The sequence below is a fragment of the Miscanthus floridulus genome, chromosome 19, assembly GCF_019320115.1.
Source record: "Miscanthus floridulus cultivar M001 chromosome 19, ASM1932011v1, whole genome shotgun sequence".
Classification (NCBI taxonomy): domain Eukaryota; kingdom Viridiplantae; phylum Streptophyta; class Magnoliopsida; order Poales; family Poaceae; genus Miscanthus; species Miscanthus floridulus.
The window spans coordinates 100878176-100902328 of record NC_089598.1 but is presented as its reverse complement, the minus strand read 5'-3'; the positions used below and the strand labels follow the sequence as shown (position 1 = coordinate 100902328).

Here is a 24153-nt window from a genome sequence, read left to right as displayed (position 1 = left end):
GGTTGCCTTGTTATTGAGCTTTGCTAGTGAGCTTAGTTGGCTTTGTGCTTTTGCTTACTAGCATGTGTAGGAGCTCCCTTGTTGCTTAAAGTACTAGTGGCATAGGTTTGTGTGACCTTGCTCCTAGAATTATTTAGGAGAGCTCTAGCTAGCCCGGCACCTTAGTTGCATAATTAGTATCTTTGCAAGGTGCTAGTAGACATATATAGAGGAGTGTAGTCTTGGCTAGACCGATTGTTTTTATTCCGCATTTATATCGGTTAGCCGACGCGATTAATTTTAGAAAAGACTATTCACCCCCCCTCTAGTCCGCCATCTCGACCCTTCAGTTCTCCACTCTAGTTCTCCCTTCCCTTCTTCTCCCTCCCCTCCTTTGAGTCCTAATGTGTGCTACACTACTACTGCTAGGCTCCAATTCCATATAAGTGTGCGCATGTGCAGTCTTGGATTGCTAGATTAGTTTATGCCTAATTCCTTCCCTGCTTTTGTTGTATAGATTAGTAGAATACATATTTCTTGTTTTGTTTTGTGCTTTTAGATTTCTTGTTGAGTTGTGCAGCACTACAGATTAGTGATTAGTTAGTCTATGCCTAATTCCTTTGCTTCTTGTCCTTGTCTAGATTAATAGAATACTAATTAAGTAATTATAGGATGGAGGTTGTTGGGACAAGCAATAGGAGAACCTCAGTCAGCAGTAGAGGAAACTTTGTCTCTCAAGAGGAAGTCAGATGATGTAGGATGGGAATATGGGTATCTATGTGATCCTACCAATCTCAACAAGTTGAAGTGCAAGCTATGTAAACATGTGAGCATAGGGGGTTCATATGAAGCAACACATAGTAGGTGTTGGGAATTCTGTGGCTAAATGTGAAAAGAGCACAGAAGAAGATAAAGCAAAGTGTAAGAAAGCACTACATGCAACAGCAAATAAGAGGAAAGAAAAGGCTATTCGTGAGCTAAATCTTAGAGAAGAAGTGTCTATTTCTCGAGTTTCAAGAGAAGAAGAGAAAGAAGGATCCTGTCTTGGTAGCTCAGAGCCTCACAAGTTAGGTCCCATTGATAAGTGGACAAGGCTAGTTGATCCTAAATCAACACAAGCTGAAGCCTTGAAACAACAACAGATAAACAAGGAACTTTGGAAATAGAGAACACATGAGGTGCAGCAGTATGTTGCAAGATGGATGTATACACATGGTAATTCACTAATCACCTCCCTTGCATATACTATTCCAGTATTCTTCATGTACATTATTGTTTGAAAATACACATGGTAATTAACTTATATTCTTTTCTCTATTTCACAGTCATACCATTTAATGCTATTGACAATGATGAGTTTGTACAAATGTGTGAAGCAATTGGTCAATTTGGTGTTGGATTTGAACCTCCTTCTCAAGATCATTTAAGGGGGGTTTTGTTGAATGAGGAATATACAAGAACCAAGAGTTTGCTGCAGGAACGTGATGCTGAAAAGGTGAAGAATGGATGCTCTATCATGACTGATGCCTGATCTGATAAGAAGAGGAGAAGCATAATGAACTTGTGCATGAATTGTGCTGATGGAACAAGTTTTATCAGCTCAAAGGAGATGTCAGATGTGTCACACACAAGTGAACTCATCTTTGAACTAGTGGACAAAGCAATTGAAGAAATTGGCCCTGATGATGTAGTGCAAGTAGTGACTGACTATGCTTCTAATAACATGGGAGCAAAGAAGTTGTTGCATGAGAAGAGACCAAACATATTTTGGACCTCATGTGCAACTCACACAATCAACTTGATGCTGCAAGAAATTGGTAGCCAAAAGAGGTTCCAGAAGGTAATTGACCAAGCAAAGGCATTCACTACCTTTGTGTATGGGCACACAAGAACCTTGGAATGCATGAGACACTTCACAGAGTGTAGAGATATAGTCAGGCCGGGAGTAACAAGATTTGCTTCAGCATTTCTTACTTTGGAAAGCATTCTAGAGAAGAAAGATCGGCTAAGAAAGATGGTGGTTCATAGCAAGTGGGATGGACTGAGGGAAGTGTCATCCAAAAAAGGAAAGGCTGCAACAGCAACAATGATGAATTCAGAATTTTGGAAAGAAGTCAAGATGTGCTTGAAAGTTTTTGAGACTCTAGTAAAAGTTCTTTGTTTAGTTGATGGGATGTGAAGCTATCTATGGGTTTCTTGTATGAAGAATTATTGAAGGCAAAGAGAGAGATCAAGCAAGTTTATGGCAATGTGGAGTCTCGCTACAAAGATGTCATGGCTATTATTGATAACAAGATGGAAGGCCGGCTTAATTCCGCTTTGCACCTGAGTGCATACTTGCTGAATCCTCATTACAGTTTTGCTGATGCTTCAATATTTGATGATGGCACTATAATAGAAGGGTTTATTAGTTGTGTTGAGACTTTCTATCATGATGATGATGACAAGAAAGATCAGGCTGTAAATGTTGAGCTAAGGAAATTTCATAATAGAGAAGGTTCCTTTGCGAAAAAGCTTGCTAGGACCCTAAAATATTTATGTTCCTGCATTTTTTATTTATTTTAGCAAAACTTAGTTCTCTTAGTGTTTGTTTCAGCATCTTGGTGGAAACTCTATGGAAATGATATACCTGTTCTACAAAGGATGGCTATGAGAATTCTTTCACTAACTTCAAGCTCCTCAGGCTGCGAAAGAAACTGGGGTGTTTTTTTATTTGGTCAGTAACCTGTAATCTCAAGTCTGAATATTCAGTTTATTCTCTAACTTATTTGCTTATGTTATTAATTCTTATGTTTATTTATAGGTACATACTAAGAAAAGAAATAGGCTAACTACAGGTCGCCTAAACTCTCTTGTCTTCATACAATTCAATTTCAAACTCATGAGCAGGAGACAACAGATTAAGTCAAAGAAGATTATTGATGTTCTCTTATCCAATGATGTCATGCAAGCTCAAGGTTTCATGTTTGATGGTGGAGATGAGTGTGCAACAGTTGTCTATGAGGATGATGAAGAAGATGAAATGTCCGGTATAGGGATACGTTGGACTGTTATTAGAGAAGCAATGGGAGCAAGTGAACAACTAGAGCTGCGTCGAAGTTCAAGAATAAGAGAGCTCTATGCAGAAGAGGAATTTGATTCTGAAGAAGAGAAATTTGACAATGAGGATGGGTTCGATGGCATGGATGAAGATGAATGAGTCAGCTGGAATGATGGCATCTTTTGTTATGTCTATCTATGCATTGCCATCATTGATGTTTTATCAATTTATCAGTTCCGTTGTACTGTCATGCTCATGAGTGGGCTGCAATGATGTATCTTTTAATTGGGAACTAAGTAGGACCTGAAACTATGGTTTATGAACTTCAGATGCAATGTTATGTTCTTATGAACTAAGTAGTAGTGTTCTTGCCATTACTATTCGCCTTATCTGTTTATAAATATTTAATCATGAGGTATATTTTTTGTTTTATGAACCTAATCAACATTTGATATTTCCCATATCTGTGACGGTTAGGAACATTACAACATGAAACCAACAATTGCTGAGCTGTACCTGTACAAGTCCAATAATTGCTCAGCTCTACAAGTCTAGGAATAAGATCAAATAAGGTATGTTTTTATTTATACTTCTCAAGTTCACAGCCTATTACATGAATCTGATTTGCTACAGTACAAAACACTTCAGTGACACTTTGTACGCTTAAGCCCGCTTAAGCTCTAAGCGGCAGGTCACCGCTCGCTTAGTGCTTAGCGCTTTTTTGAACTTTAGAGCTAGGGTTAGGCGGCAGCACCTGGCGGCGTGGCTCCTGACGGTGAGTTCCTCCCGACGGCGGCACTCCCCCTCCACGTCGCGCTCCCATTCCCCCGGGTTGCATCCGCGGCTCGCGCCCTTAGCGGCTTGGGCGCCGTGCCGGTGGCCCAAGCGGCGCGACTCCCGGCGGCGGCGCTCCCCCTCCACGTCGAGCTTCCCCTCCCCCGCCCCACTCCCCCGGTTCGCGCCTGCGGCTCACGCCCTTGGCGACTTGGGCGCTGTGCGAGTGGCCTAGGCGGTGTCCGCGGCGGCGCGGCTGGGGCCCTCGCCCTCCGCCCCGACCTCCCCCGGTAGTAGCCATCCATCTTATTCGCTTGAATGGAATTCCAGTGCTCCTAGAGAACTTCGCTGGTATTCCAGTGCTTGAACTTCGCTTACTTTTTCTTTGGGTGCAGGTCATGGTTTCAAGAACATGTAGTCTCTATACTGCTTGGGATTTTACTAGTTATTTTGGTCATTTTGTCAGCCTTTTTAGTAGTATACTTGTTTGGAGAAAGAAATTTAGTGGTCAAAGTGACTACAGACCTGTTGATTCAGTGGCTCCCGAGCAAGAACTCCAGCCACTATAATTCAAAGCTGTTTTGCGGAGCAACATATAGCTGATTCTTTGGTAGAGATACCTTAATTGTACGGGTTACATATCACAGCAGCTCGCATCTACTGCTGGAGTGAGCCCTTCTTTGTATGTAACACAAGCTACAAGCTTAAAAAAGAAGCACAATATGATTACACGAGTACACGACTTCTCCATTCAAAACTTAGAAGCGTTGTTCATAAACTGTCTAGTTATTCAGATCAAGGGCTCCCCTCTCGTTGCCTATGGAATAAACTACTAGTTAATACTTTTGTTTGACATGTCATTTAGACCTATATGTTGGTGTTTGACATGTTATTTGGACCTATATGTTGGCATCTAATATGGTACTACAAAGGATATGTTATATGGACTTGGTTTGTTGCCATTAATGCAATATGTGTTAGATTAATTTCTTGTGTGATATTAAATTTTGTTTATATGAATTGCTAGCTGAAATGTTGTTGAACTTTTCTAAAAATTATGTATCAAAAATATCAACTTGCTGATATGAAAATAGGGGTAAAAACACAAATACCAAAATAAAATAGGAGTAAAAACACAAATACAAAAATAAAACAGGGGTAAAACGCATGGGCAATGTTGTCCTTTTGTCTAAAAGTTAACACCGTTAGAAGGACTTCACAGACCAGGGGTATAGTATCCCTTCCTTTTGAAATAGCAGAGATAAAATCACAAAGTTAAAAAAAATGAGGGCAAAATCACCATTTCGCTTTAAAACAGGGTTAAAATGCTTAAGACCCATTCATTAAACATAAAACATTCAACAGAAGGACAATGAACATTCCATTGTTTCATATTTGAGGTAACAGGAACTAGGGTATGGAACGTTACCAGCAGTAACAGAAGGACAATCGAAGTGGTTGCATTTTTAATATAAAAAACAAGACAATGCATTAGTATTTTGTTTCGACAAGGACACCATCTAGGCGAGCAGATGGTCAAACCGAGATGATGCAAAGTGTTGTTTCCAGAAGACACTGCTGCATGTGTATATGCCTGAATATAATCTTGATGATGCACTGCACCAGCAAAACCACCTGAGGCCCTCGGCAGTGTTGTTCCCGGAGTGAAGCTAAGAAAGAAGAGAGAGGATTTGAGCACCGCTCCTTCCACTGCAACCGGTGGTGCCAAATTCGAGTGATGCCCAGAAAAGGAGTGACGCATGTACAAGTTGCGCTGCCCGCACAACAAAAAAAACTAATTTGTTGGTCCGGTCTCTGCAACCATTGGTCAGTGCATTGTACCTTGTTTAGGGAGAAAGAGTGATGTGCTGATTATTTTATTTGAAGAGTCACGGATGGCTGCGATGCCTTTTTCTTTCCACACTGCAGCTGTGCTAGGGCGATGCCTCGTTTCCACCGTGGCGTCTGCTTTTCTCTGAGCACCACTTGCACGCTGTGGACGGCCTTAGAACATGGCTATCAACCGGTAAAGCTAGCTAGATGGATCACTCCAGTAGGAGTAGTGTACAATCAATGCACCCCCATAACTCAGGAAATCAAATTTAGACCCTTCAATGTGCCCTTCAAATGCCAATCAAGCTAGAGATTAACATCTAAGGGGGTGTTTGGTTCTTTAGTCGCTCCTAAAATTCATGTCACATCGAATGTTTAGATACTAATAAGAAGCATTAAATATAGATTAATTACAAAACCAATTAAATAGATGGAGGCTAATTTGCGAGACGAATTTTTTAAGCCTAATTAATCCGGCATTAGCACATGTTTACTGTAGCACCACGGTGTCAAATCATGGACTAATTAGGCTTAAAAGATTCGTCTCGCAAATTAGTCGCAAGTTGTGCAATTAGTTTCATAATTAGTCTATATTTAGTACTCCATGCATATGTCCAAACATTCGATATGACAGAAATTTTAGGAGGTCACGTAGAAACCAAATATGCCCTAATAATCTCAAAATTTTAGTATGGAGCTGATTTATATATTAAAGAATGCAAGATCACATGGAGTGTCCTTCGACAGAAATATTTTGCTTCCACCTTCCACTAACAGAACTGAAAGGCCCCACAATGAGTAAATGTGAATATTTCAATATGTACGAAAATTAGCGCATGGCAGTACTGATTTTTAATGATACAGACTGGACTTGTATAGCACCGTACACATTGCTACCTTTGACTAAGAGAAATCTAATAACCAAGATTGTTTTCCATTTTTTAGCCATCTAGCCAAAATCAATTTTTCATTCTCTTACCATCTGAATCGACGGAAGCAACTGACCAAAATGCTCTCAACTAAGCACTAAACAAGCAAGCAGAAATGATATACCTCAATCAATTATTCCTTCTCCAATCATACCTTGTTTAAATTTATGGTGTAAAGTATTGGGGTGTCACATCAAGTGTCATATGAGGATGTCCCATGAGGTGTTCGGATACTAATAAAAAAATAAATTACAGAATCCGTCAGTAATCCGCGAGACGAATTTATTAAGCCCAATTAATTCATCATTAGCACATGTGTTACTGTAGCACCACATTATCAAATCATGAACTAATTAGGCTTAAAAGATTCGTCTCGCAAATTAGTCGCAAACTGTGCAACTAATTATTTTTTTAATCTATATTTAATACTTAAAACATTTGATGATACAGAGAGGAACTAAACAAGACCTCACTTCTACATGAGCACAGCAAACTAGCGCCTCCGTACACCCCTCTGCACCTGGGCAAATTTTCTCTCTCTCTGTGCTCGAACATCAGGCCAGAAGCAGCAGCTCACACTTCTCCCTCTGCTCTCTATTTTCCCCCAAAATTAGATGAAGCATCCAAGCTACAGCAGTCCAGAAGGTAGCAGCTACAGCACTATGAGCTCAGATCTTGTCGACCAACCCATGATTCCATCCCTCCCTCGGCCGCTCCGCTCCCCACACAAATTAAAGCCCCACCTCCGAGCATCCTCACCGGCCAGCAGGAGCTCGCCCGACTACCTGTGCCATCGTTGTTTCACCAACATGCACCTCAAGTCAAGAACAAGAAACACGAGGACCGGAGAGGGGAAGGAAGAGGGGGTGGCGCCTTACTGGTGAGAAGGCAGCGGAGAGGGTGGACGTTTGGATGGGAGATGGTCGCCGTCGGTGTTGTGACGCGCTGCCGCACCGTCAACTCGCGCCGCCGCGCCGTCCCTAGCCATCGGCTCGCGGGGACTCCAGGTTTCGATCCGGAGGAAGACACGAGGATCTGATCCGTGTCGTGGAGTGTGGGGGGAAGGCCAAGCCGGGCCGGTTTTCTTTTCAGGCCAGACCAAACGAACAGCCATTCCAATTCACATCTGGATTGAAAACGGGCCGCAGCAATCCACTCAGAACGGGTCCTGGAACGGACCAATCCGACACTAACGAACAGAGGCCTTAAAGAAATTGCGAATTGGAATCAACACGGAAAAACACCCTGTCCACTAATAAACCAATACAGAACCAAATCGAGTGATTCTGCGGAAGAGTGGTACTGTCAGAATTGCTATGACCGCTCTCTTAGAATGCACCCGTTCAGAAGTGTCCTTTCACATATACAATGAAGAACAAGAGTTTCCACTCTCATTTTGTCTCTTGAGTCTGTTGCTTTACATCAAAGACACTCTACTACAAACACGTTATCATGCACGCGCTCTCCACTGCAAGTTGAGAAGCCAGAAAAGTTCACCGGCGCTGTTGCTGTACTGCAAGAACGAGAAGAATATGGAGTTCGCAAAGCACTGAAGCCAGCCATCAACAAAGATTTCGATGACGGCTTCATTGCAACACGGTGATCGTCCTCCACATCGAAAGAATCAAGATCAAGGACGATCTCAAAACAAAAGTAGGACGGTAACGAGCGCTATTGTCTTTTTACCTCTACGGTAATGGACGCCGCCGCGTCGTGGCGTCCGAGTGGCAACGGTTAGCGGCAGTTGTGTGCCCGTATGTGGCCGCGTGCTCGTGGCCTCAGGCAGCAACGCGAACGCAGCCGCAGCCACGTCCAAGGTCGAAATCGGTAGTGCCCGCGCACCAGGTGTGATTGCGGAGACATCAGTCTTTCAATCGTACTATCACCGCTAATGGTCGTTCAATCCCTAAATATGGATCAATATTCATTTAGACCCTGGGATGATAACCTTATAGTGTCATAAATCGCTTATGTATCTTGCATATCGCAACAGGCCTAATATTGCATCTACAGATACTTGCTATAGCTTGAAATAATGTAACTTCTATAACACCGAAAGGTAGGAGTTAAAGAGGATATCCACATATATCTATATGGCACAAAAGATCTTGATTTATTATTATATGAATTAAAATATGATCATAGTTGGTTATAGAGATATTGGCTATTTAATCCCCATAAAGCCATATCACATACTGATGTTATAGTGGTGAAGTTCTCATGGGAGTCATCAAACTTGACTTTAGTGGCTACTTCCACTCCTCGTTCTGAAGTATTACATTAACATGTATGACTTTATTGAATGGTCACTTTTGATTTCACCGAATCACTAGCCATTATCTTCAAAGATAATGCAACCTGTGTTGCTCGGATGTAATCAGATTATATATGAGTAATATCACTATATTGCCTTATATAAATTTGTTATTCTCACGAAAGTGAGAAGATAAACGCCTTGCAAACTAAATCAAGTGATAACTTCATGAGATTTATTCACTAAGTCCCTACCAATTTCTACATTTCACAATGTGTTATTGAGATTGATATGCGACGACGTTGAGAGTTGCAAGGTTCAAGGGGAGACTCCTTTTAAAACTATAACATGTTCAAAACATCATATTAAACAGGTTATATATATATATATATATATATATATATATATATATATATATATATGTGTGTGTGTGTGTGTGTGTATGGTAGCCATGGATCGATGAAGAACAAGAGTTTCCACTCTCATTTTGTCTCTTGAATCTCTTGCTTTACATCAAAGACACTCTACTCAAACAAGAATCAGAGCCGGACTCCTAAGAATCAGAGCCGGACTCCTACAGCCTGTTCATTTGGCTGTGGCTTGTCATAAACGATTGTAAATTTCCAGCCGGAACAGTATTTTTCTGTCACACAAACCAACCAGCAGTACTTCTTCACGAACCAGCAATGATACGAACCAGCCAACCGAACAGACTGCTAATCTTCTGGATATCAATCTGCGTCGATATGGACGAGTAAACGTGGATGGAGTGGACAAGTGCAGAAAGACCAGGCGATCATCAGGTGGTGTTATCTGACAACGCAGATCATCAAGCGATCGATCGTAATCGCCTCAAGGATAGAGAACAGTCCAGCGAGGCAGGTCCACGGTCTCGGGGGTCTGAACACCAACAATGCACAGATGACAGACAGATCGACTGGATTCGGATTCCTTTCTCCGTGCACGCAACGCACGATTCCGAAGCGAAGCAGGGAGGGAGCACGCTGCTGTCGTTGCCGGTTGCTTTCATCATCCGCACAGCTCTGGCAGCACCGTTGGCGGTCAGCAGGAAGGAAGGGCACGCAGCGAGCGCAAGTTGCACGCCAGAGCACCAGTTGCCACTGATCAGGAGACAAATTTTGACAGCGACTGAAACGTCACTGGCGGCGGCCGGTGCTGCAACTTGCTGCTGTAGTATTGCTCGATGTCTGTGTCTCGGCAGCAACGGCCTTGTTTACTGGCACTACCGATCCGGAACCAGAGGACACCACCATGGACACGGGGACGCGATCTAGTAGGTAGCTAGGTGCGCGCGATGACGTCTACACGCCCACACGCACGCAGTTGGAAAGCATCCAAAGCTCGCGATCCAGCGCTACCGCAAAGATTAAACAACGGCAACATGCGTAGTCACAGGATCAGCAGCAGCACCAGCGCACACATGGCGACGGCCGGCACGTCGAGGGAGAAGAAGAATCCGAGAAGCCGGCGCGCGCCCAGAATAATGCGTCCTGCCTGCACAGCTGTGCCTGCCCTCGGCTCTCCGCGACAGCGCGGTGGGTGTGGAGGGGACAGCTCAGCTCATCAGGATCGCCAGGCAACTGTCACGCTCGTCGCACCGGCTCCCATCTGACTCGCTGCCAATTTGCAGCAAATAAAAAAGGACAGCTCACGCAGAGCAGCCCGGGTGAGCGAGCGAGCCTCACGTGTGCATGCAGCATGCGTCGACGGATCGCGTGGGCTCGCCTTCAGATCGATCGACCGGGCGATGGAGACGAGACACGAGACCAGCGTGCGTGCGCATCGGATTGACCAGACGAGACGACCAGCCGCGGCCGGCAGTTGGCGCTGGCGCCCCGCCGGACCCGGCGGGGATGCCGTTGCCAGCGTGCCGTCGCCGCGGCCGGCAGGGGAGACAGCGTGCTGCGAATCCATGGCGCAGGCCGCGACAAGTCCGGGTTTGTTTTGTCAGACGCAGCTGGATGTGCTCCGGCTGCCGCTACACACACTACCGGTGGTTGCCGTTGCCGTTGCCGATCACACAAGAGGACTTGTTCTTGCGTGCGTTCGTGTGTGTACAGCTCAGTGGCAATCATCAGATTAGTTAATATAATGCTACTGCGTCGTCCATCTTGTAGCACGGGGCAGATCAACGTGCTGCAAATGGCACTATACAAAGGAAGCTACGAGAGGCAGGCACGAAGGTTGCAGGCTTACAGCTTGGCCGTGATCTGGCATCTGGCTTACAGTTCACGCCCGGCGAGCGCATCGGCTAGCATCTGGAGCAGGAGTACCAAAGAATCTTACTCCACGATTTGTACGTATATATTTCCATCAGAACGGAACCAAGAATCTGACGTTCGTACGTGCATCGGGCCAGCTCGATGAACCAGCGACTGTGCAGAGATTACGACGTGTTGGAGTTTGACAGATCCGAGAAGCCCCCAATGATTTGTTATGGGGCCTGCGCGTGCACTGAACAAGGCGCGAGAGAAACGGGACGGGCGGCGAGACCGACCGATGGTTCATGCATCTCTGCCAGATTCAGATGAGACTGTCCCGGCGGCCCGACTTGATGCCGCCGGGCGTTGGTTGGATCGTGACGACGCGGCACCAGTCACATCGGTTTCAGCCAAGCCGGCGGCCGGCGGGGACGCAGACGCACCATACTAGTGGAAGACGTACGGCGCCCAGGAAACGGTAAGAGTCAGCCCGGGAAATTGGGTGCGAAGCTCAGCTCATGCCGGAGACAACAAGTTAGTGGGTGGATACGCGATCGGGCACGGCAGTGGACCAGACGTCGCTGCCGCCGACGCCGACGCCGACGGCGCTGCCATGGTCCAGACTCCAGGCGGTGCGTATTTAGATCGGGCGAATCGCAGCGGTGACGTCACTGACGCTGGAGGCTCGGAGCCTGCCTGACGCTGCTGACCCGGAAGGGAAATTGAGAAACGCCTCGAGGGAGCGTCGCTTTCGGCTGCTTTCCTTGGGTCCCCGACTCCCTGTGGCCCGTACCTCCTGTGCCTCGCTTTTGAAGCTTCCGGCCACCTTTCCGGAAGCTCCCGCTCCAGCATACATGCGACTCCTCGCGTCAGCCCAAGAACGTGTACTGTACACACACACACACACACAAAAGGCAGATGAAAAGCGGCTCCGACGTGAGGGAGTTCCAGTTCCTGTCAAACAAAAGCGCGACGAAACGAAACCGAGCCCGGCTTATACACAAACCGGGGCCGGCTTCCGTTCCGTTTCGTGACGAGGACGTTGGTGCGGACCGAGTAAACACACTGAGAAAGTGAAGCACTCACGCCCGTCTCCCCTGCTTTCGCCGTGTTGAACTGGGGCCCCGTTCCGCGCCTGTGGCTGCTCGTTTTTCTTTCGCCCTGCCTCGTCAAACGCCCTGCCCGCGAGAAGCACTCGGCGCCTGCGCGGTCCCGCTCGCTGACGCTGACCTGACCCTCGGGCAGCACTGGCTGCTAACGCTCGAGGCTTTGACCAGACAAGTGCTTCTGTGTCGCCTCCATTTCCTTTTGGTTGTGCGCATCACGGCACAAGGTCAACCGAAACTGCCGCTACTGTTCGAGAAGAAGACTTCAGGGTCGCTGAATGCACGATCATACTACAATACTGATCCATCTCGAGTTCTCGACCCAATCTGATTATTTGTTGTGCAAAAAAAAAAATCCTTTTTTTCCACATGTTTTCCTACGAAGCAGGAGTATAGAACTGCCGAACTGGGAACCGCATAGTCAGCATTCACAGCCGTGTTGCCAAAAGGTCGTCCGGAGAATTTCCTCTGTAGTCTGTACCCAATGCTAAGCTCGATTACAAGCAACAGAGACGCAATGTGCACCGTGTGAAAATGTGATGGTCAGAAGGGGAAGCATGTACTATGTTGATTGATTAATTCAGACTCCATTGGGAAATGGGAAGGAAGGAACAGCAGATGAGTACACACGGATGGAAATCCATCGACCAATCAGCAGTCCATCCCTGCCTGACGATCCAGCTATGAACAACGGCAAGAAGAAGAAGAATTCAAAAAAGAAGTGAAGACGACGACGTCGACAATCAATTTCCTATCCATCTCGACCGACCGATCAGCTGGTGAAGAGGAAGCGGGACGCCTGGTCGACGGCGTCGTCGAGCCACCTGCGGGGCTCGTCCATGAGCTCGGGGCTGAGGCGCACCATGAGCACGCAGAACTCCATCTCGCTCAGCGCACCGTCGCCGTCGAAGTCGCCCTCGGCGAGCATCCCGCGGAGGTCGTCGTCGGACATGCCGCCCAGGCCCAGCAGCGGCGCGTTGCGGCGGAGGCTGTCGAAGGTGATGAGCCCCCGCGCCGGGTCCATGAGCAGGCGGAACCCGCTCGCCAGCTCCCGCATCATCCCGTCCTCGCCCAGCCGCTCCGCCATCACCGGCAGGTAGTCCTCGAAGTCCACGGCCGCCGAGGACGCCGCTGCTGCCGCTCCCGCCTGCTGCTGCCTCTGCTGCCGTGACGCCATGTGTGTAGAAGGAGGATGGATGGTCGGCGGCGGGCGGCGGATGCTGATTGTGATTCCGTGAGCTCCGGTGGCTGATGCTTGTTCTTTCTCGGTGTGGTGTGGAAGAGGACGACGAAGCGATGGATGGAGGGGGATGGGAGGGGCGAGAATAAATAGGCGGGGGACGGGGACGGCTGGCGCCTGCCGGGCTGGGGCTTCCTTCTTCAGGGAAGGTGCCTGCCTGCCCTGCCGCGGTGCCGCCGTGGCCACGCGGGGGCGGGGGCCGCTGGATGGGGGTCCCGGCGCCCCGGTTGGTTCGCGCGGGGTGGATCTGGCTGACGAGAGGGGCAGGGGCAGGGGCAGGCGGGCACGCACCGACCGGGACAGGCTGGCTTGGCTGGCCCTGGGCTGGACGGCGGACGGGCGGACCGCGCGCGCGCCTTCCTGCGCGCTTCGGCCTCGGCGGGCGGAAGCGTGTCCGCGTGTGGCCGTTCGCGGCTCGCTTCGCCGTGTGGTGTGACGGATCCTGCGCCTCGCGGAAAACGGGCGCTTTTGCTGGTGTCATACTGGAGTACTGTCATGGCGTGCGTGGCCACGGACGGCGATTGTTGTTACCGTACGTTATCCACAGAGATGTGCAGAGGTATTCGCTTGGTAAGTCAACTTTTTTTTTTAAGTTAATGAACATTATTTTTCTCTCACAACAAATCAGCCAATCAGCGAAGCAAACATGGCAATTGTTGTAGCGCGTACGGCGTACACCCGATCCGAGCGTCCAGATGATTGGTACTGGCAGTAACTGTCGTGGTGATATCTTGCTCTTTGTTCCAGTGACGCTGTTCCAGCTCCATGCCTCTATGGCACCGTAGCACCAAAGCGTGTAACTGTGCATACAAAAAAAAAAGTGAAGCGCACGGGATTCGTGCGTATTTGATTGCAAAGTTTCGTGCTTCAGATCTCATAGCATACTACTATATACGAAGATGAGCTGTTGTGCTTCCTAGCAAGGGATTCCTATTATCCATCTCTTATAACACAAATATATACGGTATACAGACTAGCGAGCGATCCTCTGTCCAATTTTTAACGCGAGATATTTGGTGCTACTTGTATGTGATCAGAGATATACGGTATACAGGAAAAGCTGGATCAGATCGAGAAAGTGAGCAGGAACCTCACCAGTTCCGATGCTCAACGTCATGGATTATTATGTTGACGTCTCGTGAACCTTACCTGCCTGGCTGTCTTACTTATCTGTCTACTTAATTAATTATTATCCATAAGAAGTTTCCTGCCCAACTTTTGGTGGCGCGTGGCAGCCGTGCTGTCGCAGGACTGAGCTACAGCAGCATGCCAAGGCCAAGCATCTGCTGCTGACTTTCAGACACAAAATTTCCATGGAAGCTTCAGTCAGAACTCAGAACCAAGCCGTTATACAAAAATCTCGGCAGCGTCTGAAACTCTGAACCGCTTTGTTCCGGTCCAGCTCGCTACGGTTAGCAAGCAACCAAAGCTATCCGCACGAGGATCTCGTACAGCTTTGGATTCCGGCTTCGAAGCTTGGGCGCAGCTTTTTGGGGGTTTTCCACCTCCTCTTTGGCTCTTTTGCTCGCAAGCAGCATGGTCCGTGCGGACGCGACGGACAGTCAGCTTACCCGTACCTACCTGCCGGGCCAGCTTCGTCCGGCTGCCCTTTTCCCCGTCTCTCGCCTCGGCTCCGTCTCCACATTTTCCATGCCTTCTTCCTGTGCAGTTGCCTCTTGTGACAAGCGGTTTGCTTGGGTAGTTGGGTGTTTCGTTTTTGGGGTGAGCTGCAGACAGCAGACTGGCACTGGGAAAGCAACGGAGATGCAGTGCCATGCTTGCTGGGAAAAGATAGATGTTCGGCAGACAGACGGCAGGCACGTCTTGGCGTGAAATTGCGATGGGTTTTACACATCGCCCGCCTCGAGCCGCCTCGGCATTTTACTTTCAGACACAAAAGAGGGGGAGGTCAGTCAGACCAGTTGGTGCAGGGAATATCAGGGGAGGGACCATTTCTGACTTCGATGCCCCCCCCCCCCCCCCCCCCCCCCCCCCCCCCACCCCCCCCCCCCCCGGAGCCGGAGGCTGCAAAGCCTTTGCTCCTCACTTGTCCGGCGCAAGATTCTTGGACCATTTCACTGAAATTTCAACATTGGTGGTACCATGAACATACAGGATGTGACGCTGCAATCTCATTCTCGTTAATTTCTGTAGCATCAATCAATCAATCAATGTACAACAAGCATACGACACATTCAACTGTGCGGTTGAAGGTCGTCCAAATGGTGGGCTATATACATCGAGAATAATCACAATCTAATCCAAAGGTACTTAAGCATGTACAGATGACGCCATGGGGAACGTTAATGGTTTGCTTGCACGGCAGGACCATTCCTGATTCCCCAGATGGTAGTTAGATGACAGTGATAGGAGCGATTTGGGGATAGTGATCCTGAGTTCCTAACTGCATCTTGGCCAGGACCAACTGCCCAGTGATGTATTGTATTGCACGTGTTGCTTATGTGATCTGTCATGGATATCCTACTATGATTCAAGGATTAAGAATATGCACAAGTCAAAGAAAGACATTGACTTCGAGGGGGAGAAATGTAGTTCGCTTTGAGAAAAGATACCCAATGTCTCTGAAGAAATCTTAGATAAAAACACCGAACTTGCAACCATAATTCGCAATAAAGAAATCCGATTGACATCCTACCCTTCCTCGGTGTAGAATGGGGTCCTGCAGCAGCAAAAGCGCAAAGCTTCGATGTCACCGCCATCCACCTACCCTCCACCGCCCAAACTGTCGCTGTAACGCGAATTTCTTTTACACAACAGGAAAGTGAAAAAACTATGCGTAGGCCGTAGGAGCAGCAGTGTGTTAGCACCGTCGGTGCTGAGGCGGGAAGGGATACAGGAAGAACAGAATTAGAGAGATAAAGCTACCGTGAATAATTAAAACTGAATTTAGGGTTTTTTATATTTCTCTTCCTGTCCTTCTCACATTCCTCTTTACTACTTATACTATGACTCTAGTTGATCTAAGATAGGCCAACCACCCTCGAGCTGAGCTTCATCATTCTCTTGGACCGAACTGGTGGTAGCCTGGTAAGTGCGCTGGAAGCAGCAGCTTCTTCTTCGGAAGCCACCGGGTCAGCGCTGTTGACAGTCCCCAGGTCTTCAGAGCCGGCATGCCCCCAGGCCGGCGCACACAGAAACTGCTGTCGTAGAGTGACAAGTAGCTCCCAGGTAGCCAACTCCGGTGGAGTGTGAGACCACTGTATGAGACCCTGCTCCATGGGGTGATCTCTCGAAGTCCAGCGACGTTGTAGAATACGCAGTGGCACTTGGAAAGGCTGCAAGTTAGAAGGCAAGGCAGAAGATACTTGTTGAGCACCAGGCGACAGCTTCAGCTGGGACACATGAAACACTGGGTGTATCGAGGAGGGTGGTGGTAACTCCAATTTGTAAGCTACTGGTCCAATCTTCTCGAGAATGTTGAAAGGCCCAAAGAAACGAAATGACAGCTTGTGATTTGCGCGGCGTAACAGAGAAGAATGTACATATGGTTGGAGCTTCAAGAACACTTTGTCACCTACTGAGAACACCCGCTCTGAACGACCCTTGTCAGCTTTGACGCTTCATGCGTTCCTGAGCACGCAGCAAGTGTTGTTGGATAAGCTCCTGCATGTTTCTGCGACCAGCCAGCCAAGATTGCAAATCTGGGACAGGAGCAACCGATTCCACATCCAGACCCATGTGTCAAGGAGGAAACCCATACAGGACCTCGAAAGGTGACTTGCCCAATGCAGAATGGAAAGATGTATTATACCAATACTCCGCAAGGGACAACCAACGATGCCACTGGGAAGGGTAGGAATGAGCAAAACAGCGGAGAAAGGTTTCGAGGCATTGATTTACCCGTTCGGTTTGTCCATCCGTCTGCGGGTGGTACGAGGAGCTGAGGCGGAGAGAAGTACCAGCTGCCTTAAATAGGGCCTGCCAAAACTGACTGGTGAAAATCTTGTCGCGATCAGAGATGATGGAGGTTGGCAGACCATGAAGGCGATAGACATTGTCTAGGAACAGCTGAGCCACAGTCTTGGCTGTGAATGGGTGCTTCAATGCGATGAAATGAGCAAATTTAGAAAACTTATCGACAACGACTAAGATTGCATTGGCAGCTCCTGATGATGGAAGGCCTTTGACAAAATCCATGGAAATGATCCCCCAGGAGTTTTGAGGAACCGGCAGAGGCTGCAGAAGGCCTGGGTAACGGCCACGGTCAGGTTTAGCCTGCAAGCACACTAAATAGGACTGCACCATGTGCTAGACATCGGCTTTCATGCCATTCCAGAAGAAGAGACGCTTCAGTCTGGAGTACGTAGCTGGTGCACCGGAGTGACCCTCCATCGGGCTAGCGTGAAAGGCTGTCAAGACTTGTTGTTGGATGGCTTTACTGGATCCTAGCCAAATACGCCCCTTGTAGCGAATCACACCTTGAACCAGAGAGTAGTGACGAACAGACTCTGGGTTGATAGCCAATTGAGACAGCAGCTTGGTAGCCTCCTAATCAGCTTGATAGCTAAGCACCACAGTATCTAACCACTGATGGGTAATAGATGAGAGAGCCATAAGTTGCTCGAGATGGCGACGTCGAGACAAGGCATCAGCAGCTCCATTCTCAGTGCCTTTCTTGTAGAGAATCTTGTACTGGAGACCCATTAGGCGAGCAAACACCTTTTGCTGACATGCAGTATGAAGGCGTTAGTCATTGAGGTGTGTTAAACTTTGATGATCCATGTGAATATAGAACTCGGCCTGGAGCAGGTAATGTCGCCAATGATCCACTGCCAATAAGATCGCCAAATATTCTTTCTCGTAGACAGTGAGGCCTTGATTCCTCTTGCTAAGTGGTTTGATAATAAAGGCAATAGGATGACCGTCTTGCTGTAGCACAACACCAATTCCTAAACCCGAAGCATCAGTCTCGATGTGGAATGGCTTATTAAAATCTGGAAGAGCTAGGACTAGGGCTGAACATAGAGCAGCTTTGAGCAGTGCAAAGGCTTCAGCATGAGCAGGGGTCCACACAAAGACTTGATCAGGGGCTTAGCAAGAATACCGAAATGTTTGACGAATTTGCGATAATAGCCTGCCAGTCCGAGAAACCCACGGAGCTCTCTGATGTTGGATGGAACTGGCCAATCTGCAACAGCACACACATTCACAGGATCAGTAGACAAGCTAGCTGCACTAATCACGTGGCCGAGGTAGGATATGGACTGCCGAGCAAAACTGCATTTGGATTTTTTAAGCTTCCACTGGCCACGCCGTAGCCAGTCAAGGACTTGTTGAAGATGGAGGATATGAGCCTCAAATGAAGGACTGAACACTAGTATGTCGTCAAAAAAACAATGACGAATTTGCGTAGTCCAGGAGCAAGGGTAGCGTTCATCGCGCCCTAGAATGTACCTGGTGCTCCTGTGAGTCCAAAGGCCATCACTCGGAACTCGTACTGGCCTAAGTGAGTTTGGAATGCCGTTTTATATTCCTCACCTTCACGCAACAAAATCTGATGAAAACCAGCGAGCATGTGCAAGCTCATCCATCAGTTGGTCGAAGACCGGGACAGGAAACTTGGACTTCAATGTCAAAGCATTGAGGTGATGAAAATCCACACAAAATCGGTAGCCGAATCAACCCCTGTGCCGAATCAACCCCTGTGATAACATTTCTTGCACTTGTTTCTCAATCTCGTCCTTAAGCTTTGGTGGGTACCTATAAGGTCTCACCAGTACAGGATCTGCTCCAGGTATCAGAGGTATCTCATGATCACAGGCCCTTGATGGTGGCAAGGAAGTAGGTGGCTCGAACAAATCAGAGTAAGTATCCAACAGCGACTGTAGCTCAACTGGCAACGGCTACAAATCCTGTTCAGCTTCCCCAATAGCATCTAGTGAAGCAATATGAAGCAACAGTTGCTGAGGAAATGAAGTTGGAAGCCCCTGCAACACAGTTAACTGTCCATTGTATGGAATCGCCATCCACTTTTCCTCCAATGAATCTGCATGGGACTGTAAGTGCCCAACCAATCCATGCCAATCACCACATCAAAGGTACCCAGTGGTAGCATCCTGAAGTCGGACTGAAAAGAGCAATCACCAACTGACCAAGGAACTTGAAGCAGCACTGCCAAGGTGGTGAGCTGAATCCCACCAACAACCAAGACAGAGGTACACACTGGGACTGAAACCACACCGGTCAAACGAGGAAAGGCTTGATTCACAAAGGATGAGGAGCTGCCTGAGTCGACCAGAATTTGCACTGGTATTGACTGTAACAAGTCGGCGAAGCAAATCGAGCGAGAAGCTGGCACACCAGAAAGTGCAGATTTGGAGAGGGCTAAGCAACACTGTTCCATAGGTGGAAACTCCTCAACCGAGTCAGCCAACGAATCTTCTGAAGAAAATGACTCCCAGAGAGCATCGACTGCATGCAGGACCTCTAGAGCACAGACATGATCCTTACTCCACTTGGCGTTGCATTTGAAACACAGACCCAGAGCCCGCCGATACGCCTTGACAGCCGCCATGGTTTGATTAGTGGTCTGAGCAGTCGCCCCAGCCGGAGCAGTAGCAACTGGGGCCACCGCCTTGTCAGCCGGTGGTGGAGGCGGGGGCAGCGGCAGGGGAGACGCTGTGGCCGCTGGCAGTCGGGGACGAAAAGCAGCCGGCCAATCACCTCCACGCGGGGCTCGCAGATTAGGAGCCGTGCCCACCTCTTCCTGTAGTAAAGCGAGACGAACAGCAGCATCGAAATTGTGGGGACGCTGAACAAGAATTACTGCTCTAATGTCGGAACGAAGTCCATCAATGAAACACTGAGTGAAGAATAGTGGGTCGGCATTAGGAGAATAGGAAATGAGCTGATCGACTAACTAGGAAAATGCAGTGATATAAGCTGAGACAAATGTCTGTTGACAGATACTGAACATTTGATGAAGGAGATGCTCGTGCTAATCACGATCGAATCGTCCGTGAAGCAATTGACAGAAGGAGTCCCAAGTGGCCGAGGGTAGTTGGGGGGCGATAGATTGGTACCAAATCGCTGCTGGACCCTCCATATAGTGTTCGACTAAACCAATCCAGATAGAGGGATCAACAGCATACATGATGACATATTTCTCACAGAGAGAACGCCAACGTTTCGGGTTGACCCCATCGAACGTTGGAAACGGAAGTTTAGGAAGCCAGCCAGTCAGCTGGTTGGGATCAGGGTAGGGAGGGTAAACTGTTGGTATAGGAGGGGAATTCTGGAGATTGAGTGGTCTGGGATGAAAATTGGGATGGGGTGGTGGAGGGGGGTGAAACAGATGTGAAGGTGGATGGTGAACTGGATCATGCGGCGGGCGTAGATGAATAGGTACAGAAATACGAGAGTGATGTTCAGGAAGCATACCATTGGCTGGGACATGGGTCCAAGTCGTAACGACTCCGGACCCAGCATCTCGTGGACTGATGTCGACGCGGTGCCCGCTAGACGGTGTGGTATCAGCAGTAAACTCAGCAGCTTCACAAGATACAGGTGGAGTGGAGTAGGGGGTCGCTTGCCTCAGCAACCGTCGCGTGGCTTGAGCGCCTCGGCGCTCAAACGGGGGATCTGGAGGCGGGCACGCATCTTCCGGGTAAGCAATCTTGCGTGGCCTCGCGTGGCGTGCGGGGAGACACACAGAGAGAGACCCTTGACCTCCGCCGTCCTCGTCCTGAACTCCTGATGGCTGATGCAGCGATGCTGATGCTGATGCGTGCGTTAGGCCATGAGCTCGCTGGACGGAGACGAGGCCCCAGCCTCTAACGGCGGGGGAGAAGACGAGAAGCCCATGGGCCTCAATGGATAACCTAGGCGTCTTCCAGGCCCATCTGTGCCTCACCTGAAGCCTGGCCCATTTAGTGTGTAGGCCCATGTATAATGCAACCCACAAGTGTCAGAAGATAGAAGCGCGCGTTATCCTCTTCCGGCGAACTCGACGAAGGCGTGTGCGTTATCCTGTGAGCAGTTTGGAGGTGAGCGAGTCCAGTGAGAGAGGGAGAGGAGAGCGGCGAGAGGATGGCTGGGATGGCGGCGCTGCAGGGCGCCATGGCGTCGCTCTCCATCTCCGCGCCCGGCGCGGCGAGCACCAGCAGCTTCTGGGGCAACCGGCTCGCCACCTACTCCGCGCCGCAGCCTGGGGTCTGTTCCTGCTTCCCAATTCCGTTCCGTTCTGCTCATCTGCTGCTCTGATGGTTTGCTAAATAATAATAGCTGTTCAGGTGTAATATTCTAGTCTGGACTACCTGGATAGGGTTGCAAAGCGCAGTCGGATGGAATTGTTCTTGGGACATTCCAGCTTGCATCGTGATTTGGAGGTTTTGGATCTAGTCTGTATGGATTGGATGCAATGAAATGGAAAATTAGCAACATTTTGCGTTGTTATTAATTGTGCATTTTCAAGGCTGACAAACCAGGGCTACTAGTATGACTATGTTTATTTAGATTTCAGCTTTTGCAGCGAGTTGCCATTTGCTCCCCGCACCACACGTCAACACACACTAAATTTAGACCATGGCTGTATTGAATTTCCCTCTTTTTTTTTTAGAAAAACGGAAAAATTCCGGCCTCTGCGAACCCACACAGCCAAACATTGAATTTCCTCTACCTTCTTTTTTATCTTGTATGGAAGTTTAAATGGTAAGATTTGAGTAGACCAAACAGATTAACCGATTGACATTAATTTAAGTAAGAATTTCCTTTGTCATTGGTACTCAGGTATTGTCCTTTTTTGCATATACAACTACATGTGTGCTTTTTACTGCTAATATAGAGCATGCGGTGTTGGATGGGAACACTCTTTATTTAGTATGTTAACTGAGGAAATTATGTTGTTTCTAAAGATGTCAAATGAGGAATTATGTTGTCTCCGGTGGGCCAACTGTTTTAGTCTATATATTTATGCCTGAATTATTTTGTTGTGCCAAAATATGCCCAGGATTGAGGGCAGTACTTTTCTTGTTTGTTCTTACTTTCTTGTTGATGTTTTTTTTCCTCACATGCCACCCCACATCACGTGACACATATGATTAACTAGAAACAAATTTGGCGCCAAATAATGTATTATGAGCATAGTGTTGTTTGTATTTGAGCCAAGCCTTCTTTTCTGTGTTATCTTCAGTATGTCTTACCTCTATGTACTTGTACCTGGAAAAATCCCAACTGATAAGAATCGAAAGAGGATAAACCTTTCTCTTAAGCAGCGAAAGCCAGTGGCGGATCCAAAGGGGGGGCTGGGGGGGCTCCAGCCCCCCCTAATTTCTTGATTTCAATGCTAATTACTGTAGCAAAAACTTGATTTCACCGTTAAATCTTCGTGCAAATCAACATCTCTGTTGTTTTAGCCCCCCCTTATCCCGCATCCCACATCCGCCACTGGCGAAAGCATGTGAAGATTAGATAGTGAGGTTAAGTAATCACTGTTGAAAGAAGTGATAGAACTACTGTATTTCAAGGGATAGCTTATACACAAAGAAATATATGTAAAGAGCAGCCCAGAATCATGTAGTGTCTTGATCAGATCACCATGAACCACGACCACTATGAGTCATGCCATATCTCAAAAGCATCTGATTAGTGTCTCTTTTATTTGAAATGAAACCTTATGTCATTTTCATGTGAAACTCTGACAAGCTGTTTAATATGTTCAATACGCAGATAAGATTTATGGTCAAGATATGCCCCATTGAAATGAGAGTGAGTAAAAATATTTAGTCCAAATATTTGATCTTTTTTGTCCAATATAATGTTAAATGTCCTAATTTTTCACTTTCCACTGCAGCTTAAGAGATGGGAGCGAAAGAAGTGTAAACCAAACAGCCTTCCTGTGCTGCACAAGATGCATGTTAGGATTGGGGACACGGTACAGGTCATTGCAGGCCGTGAGAAAGGAAAGGTTGGAGAAGTTACACGCCTTTTCAAGCACAACAGCACGGTGATTGTGAAGGACCTGAACTTGAAGTCGAAGCACAAGAAAGGCACAGATGATGAACCCGGTGAAATCGTCATGGTCAGCAAAATTTCTACTGAACTTGTTTTTGGGCCTCTCATGATGCTTTGCTTATATTGATTTCAAAAGCATATATGTAGTTTTAGGTGCCTAATTGCTATCTCCTGATCAAACTTAAAAATTTCCTTTGACCAGATTGAAGGCCCCATTCATAGCTCAAATGTGATGCTCTACTCGAAGGAGAAGAGTGTGACAAGCAGGGTTGGCCACAAATTCCTCGAGGACGGGACCAAGGTCCGATACCTGGTCAAGACCGGTGAAGTAATTGACAGTGTTGAGAAGTGGGTAAAGGTGTTTAAGGAAGGAAATTCGGAGTAACCATTCTAGCATGAAGAACCTGCAAATTGCTTTAAACCCTGGCAGCATCTTGCATGCCGAATTGAGTCTGTTTATCCCTCTGTGTTGTTTATGCCAGCTTGTTTTCCCTGTAAATTATACATTTATCACCAAATTTTGCAAAGCAAGTCAATGCATGTCAGCATTGTTTCACCAGTCAGAATTTTGTTTGGAACAAAAACTATGAACGGGCTTGCTTGCGGACAGCCCGTGTTCGTTTGCAGGCCTAATTTGGCCCACTACAATCCATCTCGTTCTCCACATTAAGATCCGAGGCCCACATGTATCATTTATTACTCGCCCCACGTACCCACCGTTGCCCGTCTTTGCCTCCTCTTTGGGAGATTATGAGGCGCTCGACGGCTCTCAAGGCGGTGGCAGCGGCGGCGCTGTTGCTGCTG

At 47.7% G+C, this 24153-nt stretch overlaps 2 protein-coding genes across 2 annotated transcripts; one reads left to right on the top strand and one right to left on the bottom strand.

Moving 5' to 3' along the window:
• Nucleotides 1–12683: 12683 nt before the first annotated feature.
• LOC136527940 (calcium-binding protein KIC-like) lies at nucleotides 12684–13445 on the bottom strand. The gene has a single exon (XM_066520807.1). The coding sequence runs from the start codon at nucleotides 13312–13314 to the stop codon at nucleotides 12910–12912; it is 405 nt and encodes a 134-aa protein (XP_066376904.1). The 5' UTR covers nucleotides 13315–13445; the 3' UTR covers nucleotides 12684–12909.
• Nucleotides 13446–21334: 7889 nt separating this feature from the next.
• Nucleotides 21335–23907, top strand: LOC136528951 (large ribosomal subunit protein uL24c-like). The gene is made up of 4 exons (XM_066521961.1): nucleotides 21335–21549; nucleotides 23065–23103; nucleotides 23189–23416; nucleotides 23552–23907. The coding sequence occupies exons 1-4, from the start codon at nucleotides 21427–21429 to the stop codon at nucleotides 23732–23734; spliced, it is 573 nt and encodes a 190-aa protein (XP_066378058.1). The 5' UTR covers nucleotides 21335–21426; the 3' UTR covers nucleotides 23735–23907.
• The last annotated feature ends 246 nt before the right edge of the window (nucleotides 23908–24153 follow it).